Source organism: Crocodylus siamensis, chromosome 2 (assembly GCF_052110815.1).
Source record: "Crocodylus siamensis isolate JL-2025a chromosome 2, ASM5211081v1, whole genome shotgun sequence".
Lineage (NCBI taxonomy): Eukaryota > Metazoa > Chordata > Crocodylia > Crocodylidae > Crocodylus > Crocodylus siamensis.
The window spans coordinates 25,395,201-25,416,110 of record NC_143396.1 but is presented as its reverse complement, the minus strand read 5'-3'; the positions used below and the strand labels follow the sequence as shown (position 1 = coordinate 25,416,110).

Genomic DNA, 20,910 nt, shown 5'->3' with positions numbered 1-20,910 from the left:
TTTTTGTTTTTCTACACTGATAGTAAATATTGGCCAGTGCACTATACTGGCTTTTCCCCTTCTATTATGCACAATACATAGAAGGAAAATTTGTTGGATCTCTGCCAGAAACAGAAAAATATATATTTAAATGCTTAAATACTGTAAGAGCTACAGTAATTTTCTTCTGATGTCAAGAGTAGACGAAACATGAGAAAACTTGCATGAGAAATCAGAATTTCTAAATACTATTAGTGGACCAATTATAAAACTTGGCTTTTCCTGCAAGTTTATGGAATTTAGTTGCTATGACTTGTTCACAGGATTCTCTGAAACAATCTTATCTAACCTCCAAAATATATATATTTGAGGTGACATAGTGCTTTGCTGCCTAAATTCAGATATACAGCAATATAATAATGACAATCCCAAAGGAGGGAAGGGGATATAGGATATGAAGGAAAAGAGTGACAAGAGAAGGATGTTGTATTGTTTAATAACACACTTCACAGATGTGTGTGAGAGTGAAAGAGAAAGACAGAGGTTATATAGGTAAGCTGTGGAAGCAGGGGAAGGGAGGCAAAGTGGTAGGAAAAGAGTTAGGCTTCATCAGAACAAAATACAGAAAGGAGGTGCAGAGCATAAAGACAGAGGTAGCAAGAAAAATAAAAATAGTATTGTTCAGGAGAGAGTATGATGCAGCTATAAGCCATCCAAACTTAGTGAACTCATTGTGAGAGTTATTGAATGCTGGTTAGTGCAGCTGCCTCTTGGAGACGCTCAGGGTTCCCTCCCTGCTGCTACCGCAAGTGCCTGTGGATTCCAGACACCTGATGCCTTTTAGAGGCCACCTCTCGACACAGCAGGAGCCTGGGGCTGGGCTGCATGACATGCACTTACATCCTTATGTGGAGTCTTCCCAGCAATTAATGAGCAATTGGAAAAGAAAACGAAGGGAAGCATATTGTGCTTTCTTAATTTATGAACAAATCATTAGGAGAAACCAGGCTCCTGCACAGGCTGTACTTGAAGCCTGTATATCCTGTTAGTTGTGAACATTGTAATTGTTAAAGCAAACAGTAGTGCTATTATGAGAAACACGAAAGAGACTAGTTGAAAATACCATCTTGTACTGGATACTATAACACTGCACCAGGGCCAGTGATGGATGCTGTTCATTATATGAGAATAAAACTGCCCTTGACCTTTAGTTACTTATTGTTCGTATGTCCCTCTTATCAAGAACAAAGGTTTACAATTGCTCCCTGTACCTAGGATAAAAAAACATATATATATATATATATATATTCTTTTGCCTACAGAAAAAATGGACATAAAATAATATTAATGTAGAAATTGATTCAGTAGATTGACAAAACAAAACAAGCATCCTTTATGCAAAGCCACCAATATTTAAAGGAACCTGCTTATGTTTAGTACAATAAAAATGGTTTATATGCATTAGAGTAAAAGGATAGAACTCAGATTTTTCTCATGTTTTTGTTCATCTTATGTTTCATTTCTCTGCATGTAGACTTCCTTTTGTATTTTGTTCTCTGTCAATACCATTTGACTATATCTTGCAGTGTAAATTAACATATCTGTATTAATTTGTGTCTGTTTTGTGTGCACTGTGTTTATTTTGTACAAGTCAAAAACTTGATGAGAGAAAACCTATTTTTTAAAGCAGAACACCATTTTTGTTGATGTTTTGTCAGCTGCAAGAGATTTATTTATATCACGGGTACCAGTACATTCCTTACAGGATGTTGGAAAGAAAAGTGTTTGAAAAGAAAAGTCAATTCAGGGGTTAATGGACAGCAGCAAAACCTTGGATGTATTTTTTCAGCCTTTTTATAAACTTCTGATTACTGCTATCAATGCTGGAACAATTACATTTTACTTATTTTCCCTATCTCACCACAAAGAAATGTAACTTTTTAATTGGCCTCACTGCTAAATGTCAGACTGACTTTAGACTAGCCAGCTTATTTCAAAGCTTCCTACAGGAGGAAATAAAAGCAGATGCTACAGTCAAAACAAACAGGTTGGACTGACCGGTCATTTCCCTCCAGGGACAAAGATGCTTACTATATTTGCATAAATGCAAAATAATACATCACCTGAGCCTAAAATATTAGATATATCAGCCTTACCAAGTGCAGTTTTGTTTTTACCATGTTTCTTGTAAGCACACAAATCCCTTACACATTTCAGTATGATGCCAGTCACATTACTGAAGAAAGCCAATGTGGTGGTTTTATAGAAATACAGGTGAAGATTTTCAAAGGCTTGTGGGAGATTCAGTCACAATGAAATGTCATGGGATGTATTCCAGGAAAAGGAGTGCCTACTGGTCTTCTGTCCAGTTAAATATAATAAAGATCCAAAATGTTATTAATGCCTTGACAATAGCTCTTCTAAGTCAAGCTATTGAACTTGTATCAAATATTACAGGCAGTGCTGGTAAATAAGTATTTTTTTAAAACCCTACAAGACCAGAAATACTGTACCTTATTTTCACTGTGTACAAGACACACTGTATATATACAGTTCTCAAGTCCAACATCCCTGTAGGACTCCAGATCTGGGCATTACAGCCAGCCAAATAATACTTTAAAAGGTTGCTATGTGTTTCTGCTGAATATTCCTTAACAGCTTTTTCCATTGTATTTTTATAATACAATGGGTATTTCTTAGGTATTATGGATACATATTGCCCATTCCAATGGAGCATAAAATGAACCATTCTTGTCAAATGGCAGAGACTCCAGGGCACAAATTCACAAGTAGCTAAAGCCAGTGAAATAGTGCCTGTGTACTCTGATGGTGAATTTGACCAGACCAAATGTGTTTGCCTGGTATTAGTCAAAGTTTTGTAGTGATGATAGCATTATGATTTACTAAGTATTTCTTTTGTGTTCAGGCTAGCTCAGTACTTTAGGTAGGAATGTAAGGGTATGATTTTCTAAAGCACTCAGTATTCACTTAATTCTGCTTCTGCTATCCAGAGTAGAAGTAATAGGAGCAGAGTTAAGCCAGATGCCAGGAAGTGTTGAAAATCCTGCCTTCCATGTTTATTATATCTATTAACTGTGGAATGTCATGGTAAGATTGGGATGCAGACTTGAAGAGATGATCCTCCTCACTGTATTAATTTTAAGAACTAAGTGTAGCCACTGACTCCAAAACAGTTAAACTCCCTTACCAGTGCTGAAACTGTCCCTTCATTGCTCATTTTAGTGGCATCTACTATGTTTTTCTTCAATGATCTTAAGCTTTCATTTAGCAACCACCTCATTAAGAACAACAATTGAAGAACTATAGTGCAATTTTAGGATTCGAAATATTGAGATATTCTTACAGATACAGAAAACACTTACTTGGTATGTTTCTACAGGCTTTGTTTCCATGTTCAGATCCCAAACTTTGACAGTGAGGTAATCCCTTGTCAGCATGTATCTGCCACTGTGACTGAATTTGACATCTGACACAGAGGAGATAATTTCTGAAAAAAAAGATCTATTACTGGGGTCTTCTGGTTCTTCATAAACTGTTTGATAAAAAGAAAGAGAGAAGGAAATAAGATATTACATAGGAAACTGTGCTTCTCTTGAAAAAAAGGCAGCGTGATAAAAAGTAGATATTAATGTATCAGACATAGATATTGATATAGGTGGGGTACAGGAGGCTAGCACCAGCAACCTAAGCTGACCTCAGCAGCCTTACCTGGAGTCCTGGGGACCTCCCAGGGCTCCAGCAGCAGTGATCTGGGTGGATGGGCCACCTCACTTTTTTCTGGAATGGTTTTTTTTGACACCAGGATCTTCAGGTAACCCCCACCATGCTGCAAATTAACAGCATGGTGAATGCCTGAAGGTGCAGCGCATGTGGTTTGCAGTGCTGTAGACAGGCCTGCAGCACTGCAAACCGCACATGGCCTCTCGTGGGGATGCACCCACGCAGGCTAAGTTAAATTAAAGGCAAATAAATGTCACTTTAGAACTAAGCTGCAATAATTGCTTGCCTGTTCATGTGACATGCCTTTCATGAAGACTGCTTCCAAACTACTCCACAAAACTACATACATAAGCAGCTCTTCATCCACCACAGAAGCACAAGCACCTGTGAGTTCCTAAACATCAGTCATTGAAACTCACTGGGACAAGGGGTATTTTTTTCTGTTGTACAGTGCCTAGCACTTTTATGGTTGACATATTCAAAGAAACCCAAGGGAGTTAACTATTGTTAAAAAATCCCTTTCTAAAATGATAATGTACTACGATGTGCAAAACACTAATGTTATGCATTTATTAGAGGTGTACCAATACATCGGTCCACATTGTAACGGCACTGATAAAAGGAAAATTGACATTATTGGCAATCAGCTTTTTGTGGCTGATGTAGTGAATAATGTCACTGATAAATGTTGCATGCATCAGCACAGCGAAGAACACATCTCAGCAGCATGGAGGTCACCATCCAGCTGGTAAGTCTGTAGGGAGGGAGGGGCATTCGGGGGTAGGTTGAGGCCCCCATGCTAAGGAAGGGAGTGGGGCTGGGGCTGCAGCAGGTGCTGGACAGCTGGGGCAGGAAGCAAGATGGAGTTACGGCTCATCTGGTGGTGCAGGGGGTTGGGAGGTGGAGGGTGGTGCCCCTGCTGTGTGCAGCCCTGGGGGAAGCATGGGGCGCACATGCCCCCCGAATCTGTGCACAGGGCGATGGCAGGCTGTCACTGTGCACTTGGGGCTATGGGGCTGTACCGGGCTTTTCTCAGTGTGGGTGCTGGGTTTGGACTGCACTTGGGCAGGGTGGGGTGGAGCAGGTGGCAGCAGCGCTAGGAGGAGGGCTACAGTGAATTTTGGGGTGGCTGTAGCCCCTCCTCTCAGTGCCACCACCACCCACCCCACCCCCACCCACCACAAGCGTAGCCCAGGCCCAGCTCCACCTGCCAGGAGAAGGCCAGCACAGCCCCCAGCCCCTAGCGTGCAGTGGTAGCCTGCCCTCACCTTGCACACAGATTCAGGGGCGCATGCCCTCTCCACTGTGATGTATGCAGCAGCAGAAGCCACCCTTCCCCTTCCCACCCCCCTGCAGCCCCTGGATGAGCTGAGGCTGTGTTCCATGCTCTGCTCTGGCTGTGCAGTGCCTGTTCCTGCCCTTGCCCCAGGCTCACCCTCACTCCCTCCCTTACCATGGGAGCCTTGATCTTCCCCCTAGTACCTTTTTCCTTCCCCCTGCCCCTTCCCCACAACAGAATTACCAGCTAGAAGCTGCTCTTCAAGCTGCTGGGCTGCACATCATTGATCAGATTGGTACTGGCCAATATGACTGGTCAATAATTGGCCATTGCTATTGGCCCAAAAAATCTTTATCAGTGTGCCCCTAGCACTTATATGTTTAATCTGAGGAGTTCAACATAAGCTTAAAAAGGACTATTGCCAGAGGGCTGTGGTTTGTTTATGTAGGCAGAGCTGTTTATTCAGACAGGCACCCACTTACCCTTGCTTCTGGACAGTCTCCCAGCCTTGTCCTCACTCCCGTTCTGGCCACAACTAACTAGATGGCTGTCCAAAGTTGGACAGCCTGGTGAGAACATGGCAAGTGATTCAAGTACCCCTAACCCTCATCTTAACCCTGTGATTACTGCCAAACCTCTGTATGCAAAATGACTCTGTTCTCCTAATGCAAACATGCATTAATTTTGCATCAATGCAAAAATTTTTAAGAGTAAATTCAATAATAAAATACATAACATCTAAATTGCTAAACAGTACAGATAAAGAATATCAAGCAAATTATTAAAATTTATAAAATGTGTGTTTATCTAAAGAAATAATCTTTTTAACACTTGAGACACTCTATAATTAATTTCTCTAAGTCCTAAAGTCTCAGGCTAGTATAACTAGTATAAGTGACTGGAATCTGGTTCAAGTCTGTAACACAACAGAAGCTTAGTGCACATAAACTGCACTCAGAATGGCCAAAACTGGTTTAGAGACAAACATAAATGGCTGTAGTATGAGACTTAACTGATTTAGGTTAAATCAGTTTATTAAACTTCTGTTCCAGTTCCCTTCCAGATTCAAGTTAACTCATAGTCCCCCAGCATCCCAGGATGCTTTGCACTTCCCATGCACACACCCCCTTGCAGGGTTGGTGGGCTAGCTTTGGCCCAAGTTGTCTGCTCCAGCTGAGCAAGGAGGTATGCTCTAATCCCCGCCCCCCTTCCTCTCCACTCCAGCTTCTGGTCTGGGCCACTGTAGGCATGTGGCTGTACTTCCAGAATCAAAAGTGAATGTCTGTTCACTTGCTTATTGGTTCAATCTACACAGCTTAGACTGAAGATTAAATCGATTCAGCTTCAGGCTTTTTGATTGTCTGTATTCAGCCTCAGAAAGCCTTTAACAAGTGGCCTGCCTGTTATGGAAAATGACTTCTCACCTGGGTTTCATATTAAGTTCTAAAAGAGCACTTTTCTTATTTCATTCACAGATGGGCTATTCAGCAAGATCTGTGTAGTTCAAGACTGAAGAGCATAGATTCCAAGATGAACGCAGATTTGTAGCTAATATATCAAAAAGCATTATTAATATACCAAAACTTACTAAATAAGGTAAATATTATACACACATACACCCACACACACTTACTAAGTAAGGCGTGTGTGTGTGTGTGTGGGTGTGTGTGTGTGTGTGGGTGTGTGTGTGTGTGTGTGTGTATGCTTATAGGTGCTACTCTGATTAATACTCATATGCTTATTTTTATTTCCTATCTAAGCTATATCAGGCATGTCTACAGGCTCATTAATGCACTCTAGTTACTGCACACTAAGTTTAGTACTTGGTAACCAAGTACTAATTAAATGCACAGTAACTTCTGCAGTAGCCTAATAACACTGTGCAGTTTTATTACGGTGCAGTTTTATATGTTTTTTGACCAGTATGCTACTGCGCAGCATTATTAGGCTACATGCAGTAAGCATCTCGTGTAGATGCACTCATCTTGTCTAAAATTAGCCTTGTCTAATCACTAAATATACTTTAAGTGACTTTTATCAAGATACATAGGTTAACTTTTTTCCATTCCATCTTTCTTGAAATTTCTAAAATGGTTCACACCTTGCAGTGTCCTCGGCCTGATCATTTTCTTAGCCTCTTATTCTCTTACCCAAACTTTGGTCAACAGAATACAAGAAAATGCTACACCACATTGCCATTAAGCAGCTGAAGACTTACTACAGTCTATACCATTACCACCTAGAATACTCTCTGAAGCTTTAGAATCCATTGGATGTGGTTTTCAAAAGTTATCACACATGCAAATAGGCAGAAAAATGCCATCAAGATACAGCTAGGGCTCCACTTTGTTCTGCCAATTAAAATGCATTTTGTGAGACTACATTTTGTAGTCCGCCAAGACTTCATTCCTCAATTAAATTGCCTAGGAATACGATTCAAATTGCTGAAACTATCAAGGTTATAGCTTCTGGTTGTCAAAATAATGTTATGCTGACAAAGAAGAGAGTTAAATGTATGTGGGGGGTTAACGCAAAAAATGATGGACAATTTTCTTTGAGGGTGGGAAGAGGAATGCAACCATGCATGTTCATGAGACTGAACACTGTACCTGAACACATACAACACATTTAAATGATAATGAACCATTTTAAAAGGAAACAAAAAACTTTTTTCTTTTCAACCAGAGAGTAAATGAACACCTTTAAATGGCTCTTCAAAAATTTGCCTAGACTTTCAGTAAGGCAGATATTTTGTAATTATCCTGTCAGGTTTTCAATAGAGGCCTGATGAGCACAAAGCAATTATCATCTCTCACACCTCTTCTCTTTAATCTGTCCAAACTATATATTGTGAATGGCAGGAATTTCATTTTTCTAATTATGATGTGAGGTTTCTATTAAAACCTGAAAAGTGTGTGTGTGTGTGTGTGTGTGTGTGTGTGCGCGTGCATGCGTGTGTGTGCACGCACACTGGGAGAGGAGAGGAGAGGAGGAAAGGGGGGAAGGAAACACCAAACTGCCTATACATTTATAGCACTGATGAGTTTTCTTCATGTTTCTCAATTTAAAGACCTTTTGGATTTGGCTGAACTCCAATGGATGCAAGTGAATTTAGATCAGAACCTGTGAGCTCTGTATGTCATAATAGTCATATACAAAGCTATTCCTTATTTAAGGAATACAGGTTTCTCTCATTATTTCCTCTAACCCATTTTGATTTCCTATACCAACTACATCAAATACCCTGAATATTGAAAGATAGTTTATTTAATGTGCTGATAGAATGTGAAGGTAAATAAATACACCTTCTAGGCAAAACCTAGGGCAAGCCTAAAATAGAGAAAAACTTGTCTTAAGAAACACTTTCTGGGAAAACAGCTTTACCACTGCAAGATGGCTGTCTAAAGGAACATGAATGTCACTTTAAAATAGCTTTTGGACACCTCTAGCAATTTAAAACTGATAACGTTTTGTAATTTGGTAACTCATCATCATCATCACTACACTCATTCACCATTCACAATGATTTATTCAATCTTTTCAAAAGTGACTGGTCGTTGTCAAAGTTTAGCTTGGACTTCTACAAGGACATCTCACTGCTGCACAACAGAAAGCAAACGAACAAAGAAGGTGGAGCTATCTAACAGCTACTTTGCCTCAGTGTCACAAAAAAATGAAGCTGCTTTTATAGACCAGAAACAATGTGGTTAACCCGGGACTTGGAATAACAGCTTTGCTTAAAGCCGATAATAAATTACATTATACTTTTCCACTAATGACTCCCTGACTTTGTTAACTACTAAGGCTGCTTGCAGATCTCAACAACAAAAAAAAGTGTTTTACTTTAAGCTTGGCAAGCCCTCGCTCCAGGCATAGCTCATGCCCAGAAGAGGCATCGTGTTAGTTGGACCCAGTTCACCCACTGTCTATCTAGATCAGGTGTTTCAGCAGGGCTTTTTGGTGCTTTTATCTAATAGTTGACTGAATCAGCTATTAGATACAGGTGTCAAAAAACCCTGCTGAAGTGTCCAATCTATACATACATTGGAGAGACAGGTCCAATTCATGTGCTTCCTCTTCTGGAAAGCACCTTTTTGGGGAGTGTTTTTTCATGTCTGTCCATGCCTGTCTGTCTAACTTTAGTTATCGAAAGCCAGATATAACACTCCGACCATGAAGATTGGATGGGTGCCATCACTTGCAGAAGTCAGAGAAGAATCAGAGGCGTTTTTTCTAAGGCTCAGGACAGAAGTTACACATAAACCAATTTAAGAAACCAGAAGCTGGTTTAAACCTGTAACAGAATAGAAGCTCAGTGCATACAAACCAGTTTCAAAATGGCTGAAACTGGTTTAAGATAAACCTGGTTGAATATAGTATCAGACTTAACTGATTTTGGTCAAACCAGTTTATGGAACTTCTGTCTGGTTTAAGTTAACCAGAGTCCCCCAGCATCCCAGCATGCTCTGCAGCCCAGGGCTGGGCTCTGCTCCAGAGAGCAGGGCTGGCCCTGCCCCTCTGCTCTCTAGCCTGAGGAGGGGTGAGGATGTGGCCAGCTATGTCCCAGTATGGTCCCATTAAGATAAAGTGGGCAGGGAGGTGGTAAATGCTTCTCTCCTCCCCTTCCGTAGCAGGGGTCTGCCTGTCTGCAGGTAAGCAGCAAAGGTGGAGGTGGCAGCTGGGGCTGGCAGACCCCAGCTGCAGTCCCCAGGGGCAGAAGGGACAGAAGGAGGAATTAATCCCTTCCCTACCCCCTTTGCCTTAATGGAACCATGCTGGAACACCATCTGGCCAGGTGCATGCCCCCGCCACTGGAGCAGTAAGGGAAGGAGGTAGGGCAGCAGCCTCTGTCAGAGTGCCCCAGGGAGCACAAGCATGGATGGGGTTTATTCCACTCCTCCCTTCCCTGTCCCACTGGCAGGGACTGAAGCTGTCCTGGCATGGCCCCATTAAAACTAAGGGGGCAGGGAGGGGGTTATTTTCTCCTCCTCTCCCCCACAGAGCCTCTATCCCCACCCCTGTGACAGCGGGCAGGGAGGAGGGGGAAGATTACCCCTCCAGCACTGCACAGCACCCCCCTCCCCACCCAGCAGCAGCAGGGGAGAGGGAGGAGGAGGAGGAGACAGAGTCTCCCTCTGGGGCTGGGCAGAGGCGCTGTGTGTCTGGATTGCTCCTGGGCAGGCCTCTCCACCTCATCCTTCTCCTCCTTCCCTGCCATGGGGGTCTGGTCATACACCTATCTGGCCACCCTGCAGGCCAAAGCTGGGGTTTAAACTCACCCTCACTCATATTCAGGGCTGCCGGGGTCTGCCCCCCCAGCTTAGCTTCCCTGCAGAATGGAACGGAGGGCTGCTCTAGGACCCCCAGGCTTTTGGCCTGAGCCATTGCAGGCACATGCCTGCATTTCTGGAATGAAAAGTGAATGTCTATCCACTTACAAATCAGTTCAATCTCTGCAGGTTAGAGTAACATGCAAAGATTAAATCAATTCAGGCTCAGGCTTTTTGAATGTCCATCCCTAGACCAAGACTGTGAACAAGGACCTTTATTGAGTAAATTAGTGTTTTATGCCAGTCCTCAGGTTTCACTCATTTTTTTAAATATGGAAAAATTAATGGAGAAATTCTTCTGTTGAAAAGAACTCAGAAAGACTACAACAGGTCAGAATGGTTCTGACACCACGTATTTCTATTTGAAATCTCTGGGTTTATCCTGTAAGTCATGTATATGTGTCTGCACACCGAAGAATGCCATGGCACCATGGTTGAGAAATAGTGGAATAGATTAACAGCACTAGTTAACAGCACCAGTCCTAAAACTATTCTGTCCTCCTCTCTGTGGCACTGCAGATCTTCTGGTTAGAAGCTCTTGGCTTCCCTTCTGTTTGCCTTCCTACACATTCTCACAAAAAAGATTGAGTGGGAAGAGGGGGGTGAATTGGAGTAATTCCATATTCCAGCATACTGCTGCACAGAAATCTGTAGAAAATTTGCAGACTAAAATCATGCTGCTGCTTCCTCAGAACTCTAAGAACTGGGGCTCAAATGTTTTTCCCTTTCATAGGTTTCTTAATATAAGAAAGAAAACATTATAGGTCAGTCTGTGCATGGACAGATCCAGGGTTATGTATAGGGGAGTAAAAGAGCAGTGACTGGCTCTGCAGGGGCAGCTGCACTCTCAGCTTCTCCCCTTATTGGGATTGTGCAGCCTCCCTGTGAGAGCCTCAGCTGGGAAATTATTTGAAGTCCCTCAATCTGGTAAGAATCTTACCTCCTTCATTCCTTCCCCTCCATGCTCAGCAGCACATCTTCTCTCCTCCCATTTCCCCTTCCCACCACTGCCAGTGGTGTGAGGAGTGTGCTCTAGAGCTGCTCCTGGCCACTCCAGCCAGCTTTGGCCAGAGACAGCAGCAGCAGTGGGTGGTTTCCTTTCTCCTAAGCCTATTCAAGAGCTGACAGAGAATACCTTAGGGGGAATATAGGGGGGAACTGGGAAAGAAAGAGAAACCCATCCACTGCTGCTGCTGTCCCTTGCTGAGCCAGGCTCTCCATACAGCATGGCTGGAGTGGACAGCTGCAGCTCTGGCGCCTGTTCCACACCCGAGGCAGCTGGGGACGGTAGCAATAATAGGCAGGGAAATGAGGAGAGGGAAGAGTCAGAGAAGGGAGTTTCTGCTCAGCAAGAAAGAGAAGTGGAGGAATCCTTACCCAATTCAGAGACTTAAAAAAAAGCTGCTTCTGCAGCAGTGTTAACTGAAAGAAGGGTGGTGTCCACTCCATTGCACCCTTTGAATCCACCCCTTAGCATGTGTGTAGTATAAGGCCACTGGAGTTTGAAGCTTGCCTTTCCACTGCTTTGACCTGAGCCTGTTTCTGCCATTCCCTGTACTCAGACATCCACTGAAAGCAACACGTTTAATCACATAAGTGAGATAATCTATGCTTGTAAGGTTTATCGGATCAGACCTTGTGCAGGCAGCAGTCAGGCCAATACTCATTTTGAATTATCATTACCATGTTAATAAAACAGTAATTTTCTGATGGCACACTCTATTTTACAAGATAGTTTCAATGCAGACAATACAGTCATTTTGTGATCGCATACCATTTCTTAAATGATGCAAAATATACAAATTGGTGTTGGATTATTTGTTGCATTCTTTCTGCTTGATGGGTAATAAAGAATTTTGTATATTTAACGTCTTTTTCCTCAGCAGATTAAATGTTTAATTTATGTTAAATACAGGGCCAGATTAACACCGGTAAACTAGGCACATGCCTAGGGCCCTGCACGGTGGGGAACCCTGGTCCTTCCCTCCACAGTAGCAGCATAAACGGACCCATCTGCCTCCCTTCCCTTCGCCTCCACTGGCCTCACTGCTGTGCTGGCTGCTCCCTAGTGGCAGCTCCAAGCTCTGCTCCCCACAGGCAGCAGCACTGCGTGGGAGTGGGGTCTCGACTGGCCTGGGGCCCACAAATTTGTTTGCCTAAGGCCTACTAAAGTGTTCATCCACCTTTGGTTAAATAGAACATTTTTTTAATCCCAAAAATGACAAAAGTGCATTGGCCAGATTACTGGCTGGTATACAGTGGCAGTGTACCTTATGGCAGCAAAGAGTGTAGCCTATAATGCATATTTAATTTTGAGCGCTGATAAATTCATTCCTACATAATAACCCAAGTAATTGTATGGTTAATTAAGAGTACTGAACCCCAGACATTTGCTACAGTAGTTCCACACAGCACTAATTTAGGTGCATTTAGATGCAGGTCAACTATAACCTAGCTCATGCTTCGCTGTGTCAGATGAAACTGACAACTTAGACAAAGAGAAGGAAATTTGAATTCATTCAGATATAATATGTATAATATGAAAGAGGCCAAACCAGGCTCAGTGGCTGCCTACCAAACTTACATTAGCTAAGGATCTGGTGTGAGGACTTTGCCATCATTAGGGATCCTGGTTTTCTCTGATTTAAAAATAATGCAATTTTTGGATTAAAAAAGTAACCCCAAATCCACATTTTCCCATGATTAAAATGAAACACCACTACATATATATCTATATATTAACGGTGTTTCATTTTGATCATGGAAAAATGTGGATTTTGGGTTACTTTTTTTAACCCAAAAATTGGGGCTTTATTTTCAAATCAGAGAAAACCAGGATCCCTGAATCATTTTAACATTTGGTTAAGGTATCATAAGGTAAGTTTCATAACTGACTGAAACTAAGGTTACAGGTCCCCTGGAGTTAAACCTATGAGTGGATTTCAATATAAATTAGAAGTACTTTGGAATAACTATGGGTATGCTTAAGATTAATATGTCAATATGTTTGTTCATGAAAAATGCTTAGTTTTAATTATCTTTAGCTAAGCAGTGAGTTTTGGAATGAAAGGACATTTTATCAAGGCATGGTTTAAATATCTAACTTTAGAAATATAAACTATCAATGCCAGTTTATAGAGAAAAGCTTGACTGAAAAATATGCAGTGGTCCATATTTTCTGGACTGGCAACAAATTCTTTTCCTCAGAATCACACAAAATTGTCTTATCTTAATTTAGGATTTTATATTACATAGTGTCTACATGTCCTTATACACGAAATGAATCATGATAGTGGAGTTCCTTGTGGAATTCAGTGTCCCTAGCAGTGCTGTTGACTTAACAATTTGCAATATGACTTTAATTTTTTACTATTATATATTTACTTTTATTCTTTAGTTCTTAATATGTTTTAATGTCTCTTACTAATGTCACTAATATGAGAATTGACTTCACTTTTTAAACCCTCTTATGTAATCATGTCTATTTTGCCTATCGTAAAATCCTGTTTACATCTAAACTATGTTGATTAATAAATACATATTTTATTAACAAGTCTCAAATGTGCTTTTAGTAATAAATCTGAAATTCTATGATTTCATCAGAAATGCAGTAGGGATAATTAATTAATCAGAATTATTTTTTAGCTGTTTTATAGGGCAGCCCTAATATTCTAAAATGTCCTCCTCTGTTCTACTTCAGCTGCATTATGTTCTTTATACATTTCAGTAAATTAGTTCTCAGGTATCCTGTTCATTTTGCTTTCATGTTGCCAGTTGTTTTTGTATTAATTTACCCTTTAAAAGGTAAGTTTTCTGGAGACTGAAAATACCAAGCACCAACTAGCACATCCTGAGCCAGTGACCCATTATTAAAAGCTAGATTTCTCATCAATACCTCTAGAGAATCTACATTTTAAAAGTGGACCATAAATCAATATTTAAGAATCTGTTTTACTGTCTGGTATTCTTCAGTGAGTTACTGCAGCATGTCACAAGCAGTAAAGGACAGTGGAAGAGGGCTGAAAGATATAGTCAAGATCAATGGCTAAAGATCAGCAAGGGAGGGCTTCACCGCAGAGCTGCTTGTTTTAATGTAACTTCACCAAGCAGTTTGTTAATAAAGAGAGACAGTCCTAAAAAGAGACACATGCAAGGAAAGGAGGAAGGGGGTGGAATAATCTTAAGGCAGAGCACCTTAAGGCAACAGCCTCACAAAAGCTTAGGCACATATTCAACTTTATGTACATGAGTAGCCCCATTGAAGTTAATGGGATGCAGGATTTAAACACATGAATAACAGTCCTTATGAGACTGAGCTCTAAGGTGGATAGATTTTTTTTTTTCACTGAACTAAGATCTTGAAAGAAGAATGGATTACAGAAGACAATTGAAAGTGGTTGCAATTAAAAAATAAACAAACATGACAGGAGTTTTAATTGACTCAGTAATTAAAGAAATCTTATAGTAATTATTTGCTTTATCTGTGTGTTTGGAGAGGCTTAATGAAAACCCTTTTTAATCATAAATCATTTATCAGTGCTTCAGGGCTATTATTTTTCTTATTATTTGATAAGTAAGTACTTGAATTAGACATTTGCTTTTTACTCTGATTTAATTTTAATATATTTTGCATAATTAAGGCCAGGGCTGCACAGGTACTGCTGAATTTCTCAGCAGCAATTCCTAATTGTCATTAGCAATGTTGAATTACCATTGTCATAGATATGGTGTACCCCAAATATAATCTCACACTTATAGGGCTGCATCCTGCAGGTGATCCAACTACATTTCATCCACCTTGCTCCAGTAAGATATCTGTACATGGAAGACCCCCTTACAGGACACATAAACCTCTACTATGTGTGAAATTAAAGTAATAGATCTTCAGTGACAGCTGTAATTAGGAAATTTATGGAAAGTAAAATTACTAGGATACAAGCACCTTTTTATATCAAGATTATAGAAAATGAGAGGCTTCATGTAGCAATGGATACATGTGTTAGTGGCTTAGTTTTAGAGTCCAGGTCAAGAGTCAAGATATGGAAAATAAACTGTTATTAAGACATGCAATACAAATGTTACGGGAGCTTAGATTAGCCTGACCTGTTTTTTCTACAGTGTCACATGTAACCTGAGAGATTCTGCCTGAATTGTACCTGCTTTACAACTACTTCTGAATGCACATAATGTGAATATTTTTTCCCCTCTCTCATAGGATAGTTTTGCATGAGGACATCAGCAGGAATTGAAGGATATTTTCCCTTAAATGTAAAGCTCACATAAAAGATAGTCTCTTTTCTAGTCATACAATAAGCATCATTCATTTGGAAAGGTCAATATTAATTAGCAAATCCAGCAGGGACAGTCTGTCACAGGTTTTCTTGTGCATCTGGTTATTCTTTGTTTCAAATGAAAGATAATCCATTCAGTTAGAGGTCTAGGAGCTGGCTCTACTCTGTAATTCTAACATCCTTTCAAAGACTGGTAAAATCATACATGTTATTTCTACAAAGCAATATGTTAGTGAGTTCCATTTGTTTTATTTTCTGATTTGTTTTGACTGGTCCTATGGTTTTGCTGGCTGCTTTTGCATTTTTGTCTTTTGCAGGTACTGCCAACAACGGAAAAAGTATTTGATTGTCAGGTTGGGAGGCAGTGGCTGTGATTTAGAAGAACTGACTCAGGAAATCAGGAAGGAAGTGCACAAAAACTTACTGAACATTGTACTAGGGATTATGGCCTAGAGTTGCAAAAATGCATGTAAGTTTCCCACAGTTAATGCAACATGCTTGAGGGATGTACAACTGCTGTGACTGCATGCTAATTAGGAAGGCAATATGCATCCTCATTCTATCTGTGCAACTAATTTAAGTTCTGGAAATCCGGACCAGCATGCCTAGGCTAGAGGTCAGCAACCCCCGGCACACCTAACAGAACATGGCACGCAAAGGATTTAGCTTGACATGTGTGCTTTGGGGCTGATGGCAGGCAAAGGGATGGTGCTGCAGTGCCACAACAAGGATTGGGGCCTTCTCAGCTCCCCTGCCATCCACCCCACGGTGCGCATGCACCTGCTGCCAGCAGTGAGCCAAGCCAGGGCTCCATAGACCCCAGTGCAACTGCTTGAAGCCTCCCAGCTGCCTGCCACAGCTGGCCCGGGATCTGGACAGGTCCCTGCCACTGGCTACAGAGCCCAGGCACCTCTCAAGAGAAAATAGGGAAGCTGCCAACAGCTGTACCAGGGCCTCCAGCTCGTTGCTGGCAATGGGGGCACATGCACCTCTGGGTGGAAAGCAGGGAAGGGCCTGGGGCTGTGCTGCCACAACAAGGATTGGACCCCTCATGGCTCCCCTGCTGTCTGCCTCTGGCACACCAACATCTTACAAGTCGAGGTTGTGTGTGTGTGTGTGGGGGGCGAAGATTGGCACTTTGTCCAAAAACGTTGCTGACCCCTGGCCTAGACTGTATGCCAAAACCCAGCCCCCCTCTGCAGCAGCAACAAAGAGAGGTATCTCAGTGGTTGAATATAAAAGCGAAGAGTGCAGCAAAGGAAAGGGCAAATCGGTTTACCATATATAGCCTGCTGGTTACCTACTTCCCAGCCTGTTCTGGATGACTGTTGCTGGCTCTCACTCTAATTACTAACTGAAGTTAAGTCTCTAGAAAAAATTCTTGGAGGCAGGAACATTGACAATATTTAAAATGGTGAAACTGCTTAATGCCTAAGAGAAAGGCATGCCGTTTAGGGGAATAAATCCATGGTTTGGAGGTCTAGGTTAAAGAAACACATTTCAAAATAGTACCATTAAGAAACTTCACGTTAACAGATGGCTTAACCAGTCACAGCTTTGGAAAGCACAACTTGCTGCATGTCAAAAACACAAGAAAACTGTAATTTAAAAGCTGGCTTTGGAACACATCTGAGAAAATGTAATTTAAGCATTATATATTCTGGACTGTGAAAAAATTAGGACTTTTGGATAAGCTGAAAATGATACCGAGTACTCCTGAGGAATCTAAATGACAGGTTCACAAGGCATTTCAGGTTCTTGTCCCCTTCCAATATATAAAGACAGAACAAAGTAAAAGCATTCTATTAATATTAATATTCTCTGCAACTGCTCAGTTGTAACATTAGATACAAAAAGTAAAAAATTCCCATCTTTCTTCTTAGTAAGCACAATGGTATCTTTCTCTGTAGTGGTAGCAGCATTTCTTTGATGCCTGGGACACAAGAAAAAGCAAGAGTCTTGAGGCTGGAGGGCCAACAAGAACTGATTGCTGATTCTCTCAACTGCAATGTTACAGACAGGGCTGTCCAACTCTTTGGGCCATACTAAGAGGGGCTGCGCCAGCGGCAGTCATGGGCCCCAGTGGACACACTCTAACGGGCCAAGCACCTGGGTGCCCTTCCTCCTGCTGCATTACACACCTCCGTTCCTGCAACACAGGTGGAGCACCTCCCAGCTGCACCCAGACCCCTCCTGCACTCCATATCTTCCTGTTCCACCCTCTGCATCTGCTCCCCACACCTTCCCTCTGCACTAGGAACACCCCCACACACACACACACCCACTGCATCTCCTTCTGTTGCTCCTCATGACTGCCACTGCACTACACTCACAGAAACCCCATCTTACCTTTAGCTTCCCAGCCATGAGCTCACCTGCTGCAACATGCCATTCAGGCACCCCAAGCTGTGGGCTCCCTTGGTACTGAAGGCTGTGTTGCACTGCACTGACCTGTTCTCTAGGGCAGGGGCAGTAAGGGGAAGCCGGAGAGAGGGAGAGCAGGAACTCCCAGTTGCTGTCACAGCCAAAGCAATAAGGGAAGGGGCAGCCCAGTGGTCACAACTGAACCCCTTATAGGCTGCCAGCCAGACAACCCTGTTATAAAAAGCTCACTTCTTAACTAGTCTCAGAGGACCAGTTTTAGAGATTTAAAAAGAACTGCTAGTCATGTAATTCAGTGGTCGTAGAGGATGCCAACAGTAGTGTCTCCTCAGGTCCTATGTTGCTTTAAAAGACATGGACATAGTTGTCATATGTTGCCTTTGGATCAAAACCGTAAGACATCTATAAACTTACATAAAACGTGCCATGTGTAGAAGCAAATAGCTCCATAGTCTATAAAGGAGTAACCAGAAGTAAAATACACTGTTTAAACACATAATTGCATCCAATGGGACAGAACTTTCCAAAGCACCTAAATGACTTGAAAAATCCATGGGTCTTGTGCTCTTATGCTCCTCAGTAACTTATGGGCTTTTGAAATTTCCGTGTACGATCAAGGAATATAAACTTTCTGCCTGTTACAAGGTACACCTGGTAATACTATGTGAACTCCTGGAAAGTTAATTCTTTTGCACTCCATGTAGTCTAAGCTTGATTTTCTTCAATTGACTGCTTGTTGAAACCCCCCCTCCCCCCATAAGTTTATACCTTTACTGTAAGCTGCTTAAGATAAGTATGCCTGTCTGCAAAGGAGTACCTACAAAATAATTAATAATAGCAGTCAAGAATTGCATGTGATTTCTCCTTCCTGATGTTAATTTCAGGAAATGAAAAAAAGATGAGATCACAACTCTCCCTTATTTGGATTGTAGCTTCCAGCATTGCTAATGCTGATACTTTAACTGCTGTTTGTATTGATCCATTACTGGAGCTGCTTTCCAGTATTCTGGGATTTTTCTATATAGTGCTATTGTACCTGTGCCCTGAATAAGGGGTGCCTGGGTAACGACCCACTATTATGTATTTTATGGTATATATTATTTGAGTTGTTAAACCTCCATTGTATTTAAATGAATCCCCTACCTGCCAGTTGCCATTAGAGCTTTGAGTATAAAATCCCATCTGACATCCCTACCTATATCCCTTTGGACAACTGACACTACCTCTTCCCATAATCCTGTACTATTGTATATTCCCTGCAAGCATGGAGATGCACCTGTTTTTTCACTCAGCTGGATATTTAGGGCTAAAACTTCCCTGTTATTTGAAACTCTAATACAGTGGATTAATTCCATACATGTCTTTCTATGGTTACTGATTGAGCTTTAAGGATATCCCTTCATAACTATTTATGCCTACACACCCAACATTCAATAGGCATTATATTAAGAGGAGGCATAATAAGTATCAGATGTAGGTGCTAACTGCGTTAAAGAAAGCAAGTGGGAGGACTGCAACATGAACACATTTTGACAAAACAACAGCATCTCTGAACATTTCCACCTTTATATCAAGTGGCTGGTATCAGAAGACACCAGTTCAGGGCATTATTTGAAATGGACTTGGTGGTCTGAGTTCATTTGGTGCATGAACTGACAGCCTGCTGGTAGTCTTGGCAAAAGCAGCATGGGAAAAGTAGGAAACCTTCATATCCTCTACATCAGGACTCTGACACTGGGGAGGGAACCCTTGAGGGTGGCTGTTGTGCATGCTGAACAAGGTAACTAATGGACCAGACATTGTATAGCTACGCTACAACACTGCTTCAACTGGGCTAACCTCCCCTGCTTCCCAGTGTGCTTTCAAACACTCCTTGAGTCAGTGATTCTCAACTGGGGCGCTACACTTACTGTGGTCTTTCTGAGCTCTGTGCAACATAAAAATTGCTCTATTTGTCTGTACTCAAAAATAAGTGAAAACTTAAGAGCTGGCATTTTCCAAAGAGTACCTTGAGTCTATTGAGGGGTACTTCATAAAAGGTTGACAACCACAGCCTCGACTCTAGCAATCTACCAGCCTTCAAGAGCACTGAGATTTGTTACTGTTTTACGTTAGTGTGAATTACATTTATTTATACAGCATAGTGTGGTGCTTCATATGACTATACTAATGATAGGTAACCTCTCTAATATGCTTGCAATCTACATAAGACTTAATGCAAGAAAGAGTCTATGACAGGGTGAAGAAAAAAGAGTGACATTTTAAGAGAGGGGCTCATTTAAGTTCTTTGCTAGATTATATTAATTCTTAAATATATTAGATCCTGGGGCTGGTGTCTGGAACAAAGGCTGCAATAGAGTTAAGTGAGAAATTGAAGTGAAAGAAGTTAATTTTGCATTGGGATTTGCAGGTGTGGAACAAGTTTGCAAAGTCCAAGAAGTAGTTCTACAGGGAGCAATGGACAAGCTAAGATGGCAGAGAAGAGGACTGTGTGTTCAAATACAGAAAACAGTGATATCAAGAGATCTAATATTCACATTATGCGGAGATGGTCCTGCAAGCATTTGAAGTCCTAGCTGACTCATTGTTAAGATTCATGCTTTAGATTGCTGCAGAATTTAGGTAATTACTGCTGCATGTCAGAGAGCTATATTCAAATCAATCCCATCAGCAGTACTCAGTTCCCCTCCTTGTAATACTTTGAAAGTTCTATCATTAACCTTATCAATTTTTGTGTTGAACATGCTCTACAAACTCAGTTTCTCAATGAGCTCGACTCCAGTTCAATGCAGCAATGCTACATTAAATGGCTATTTTCTAACTCACAGATCTGGAAAATAGGGTTTAATCAATGCCCATTAGACCTTGCTCTCCCTTCTGGCATAAAATGCCTACTTTTCATCCAGCT

The 20,910-nt window shown here is 41.5% G+C and overlaps 1 protein-coding gene across 9 annotated transcripts in view; it reads right to left on the bottom strand.

The window, feature by feature from the left end:
• Positions 1 to 20,910, bottom strand: part of PPP2R2C (protein phosphatase 2 regulatory subunit Bgamma) — a 348,432-nt gene that overhangs the window by 44,091 nt on the left and 283,431 nt on the right. For all 9 annotated transcript variants that reach the window (XM_090035561.1, XM_090035552.1, XM_090035556.1 and 6 more), the window contains one exon: positions 3,363 to 3,532. In XM_090035561.1, coding sequence (XP_089891687.1) covers positions 3,363 to 3,532 — 170 coding nt within the window. The remainder of the gene's footprint in view (positions 1 to 3,362; positions 3,533 to 20,910) is intronic.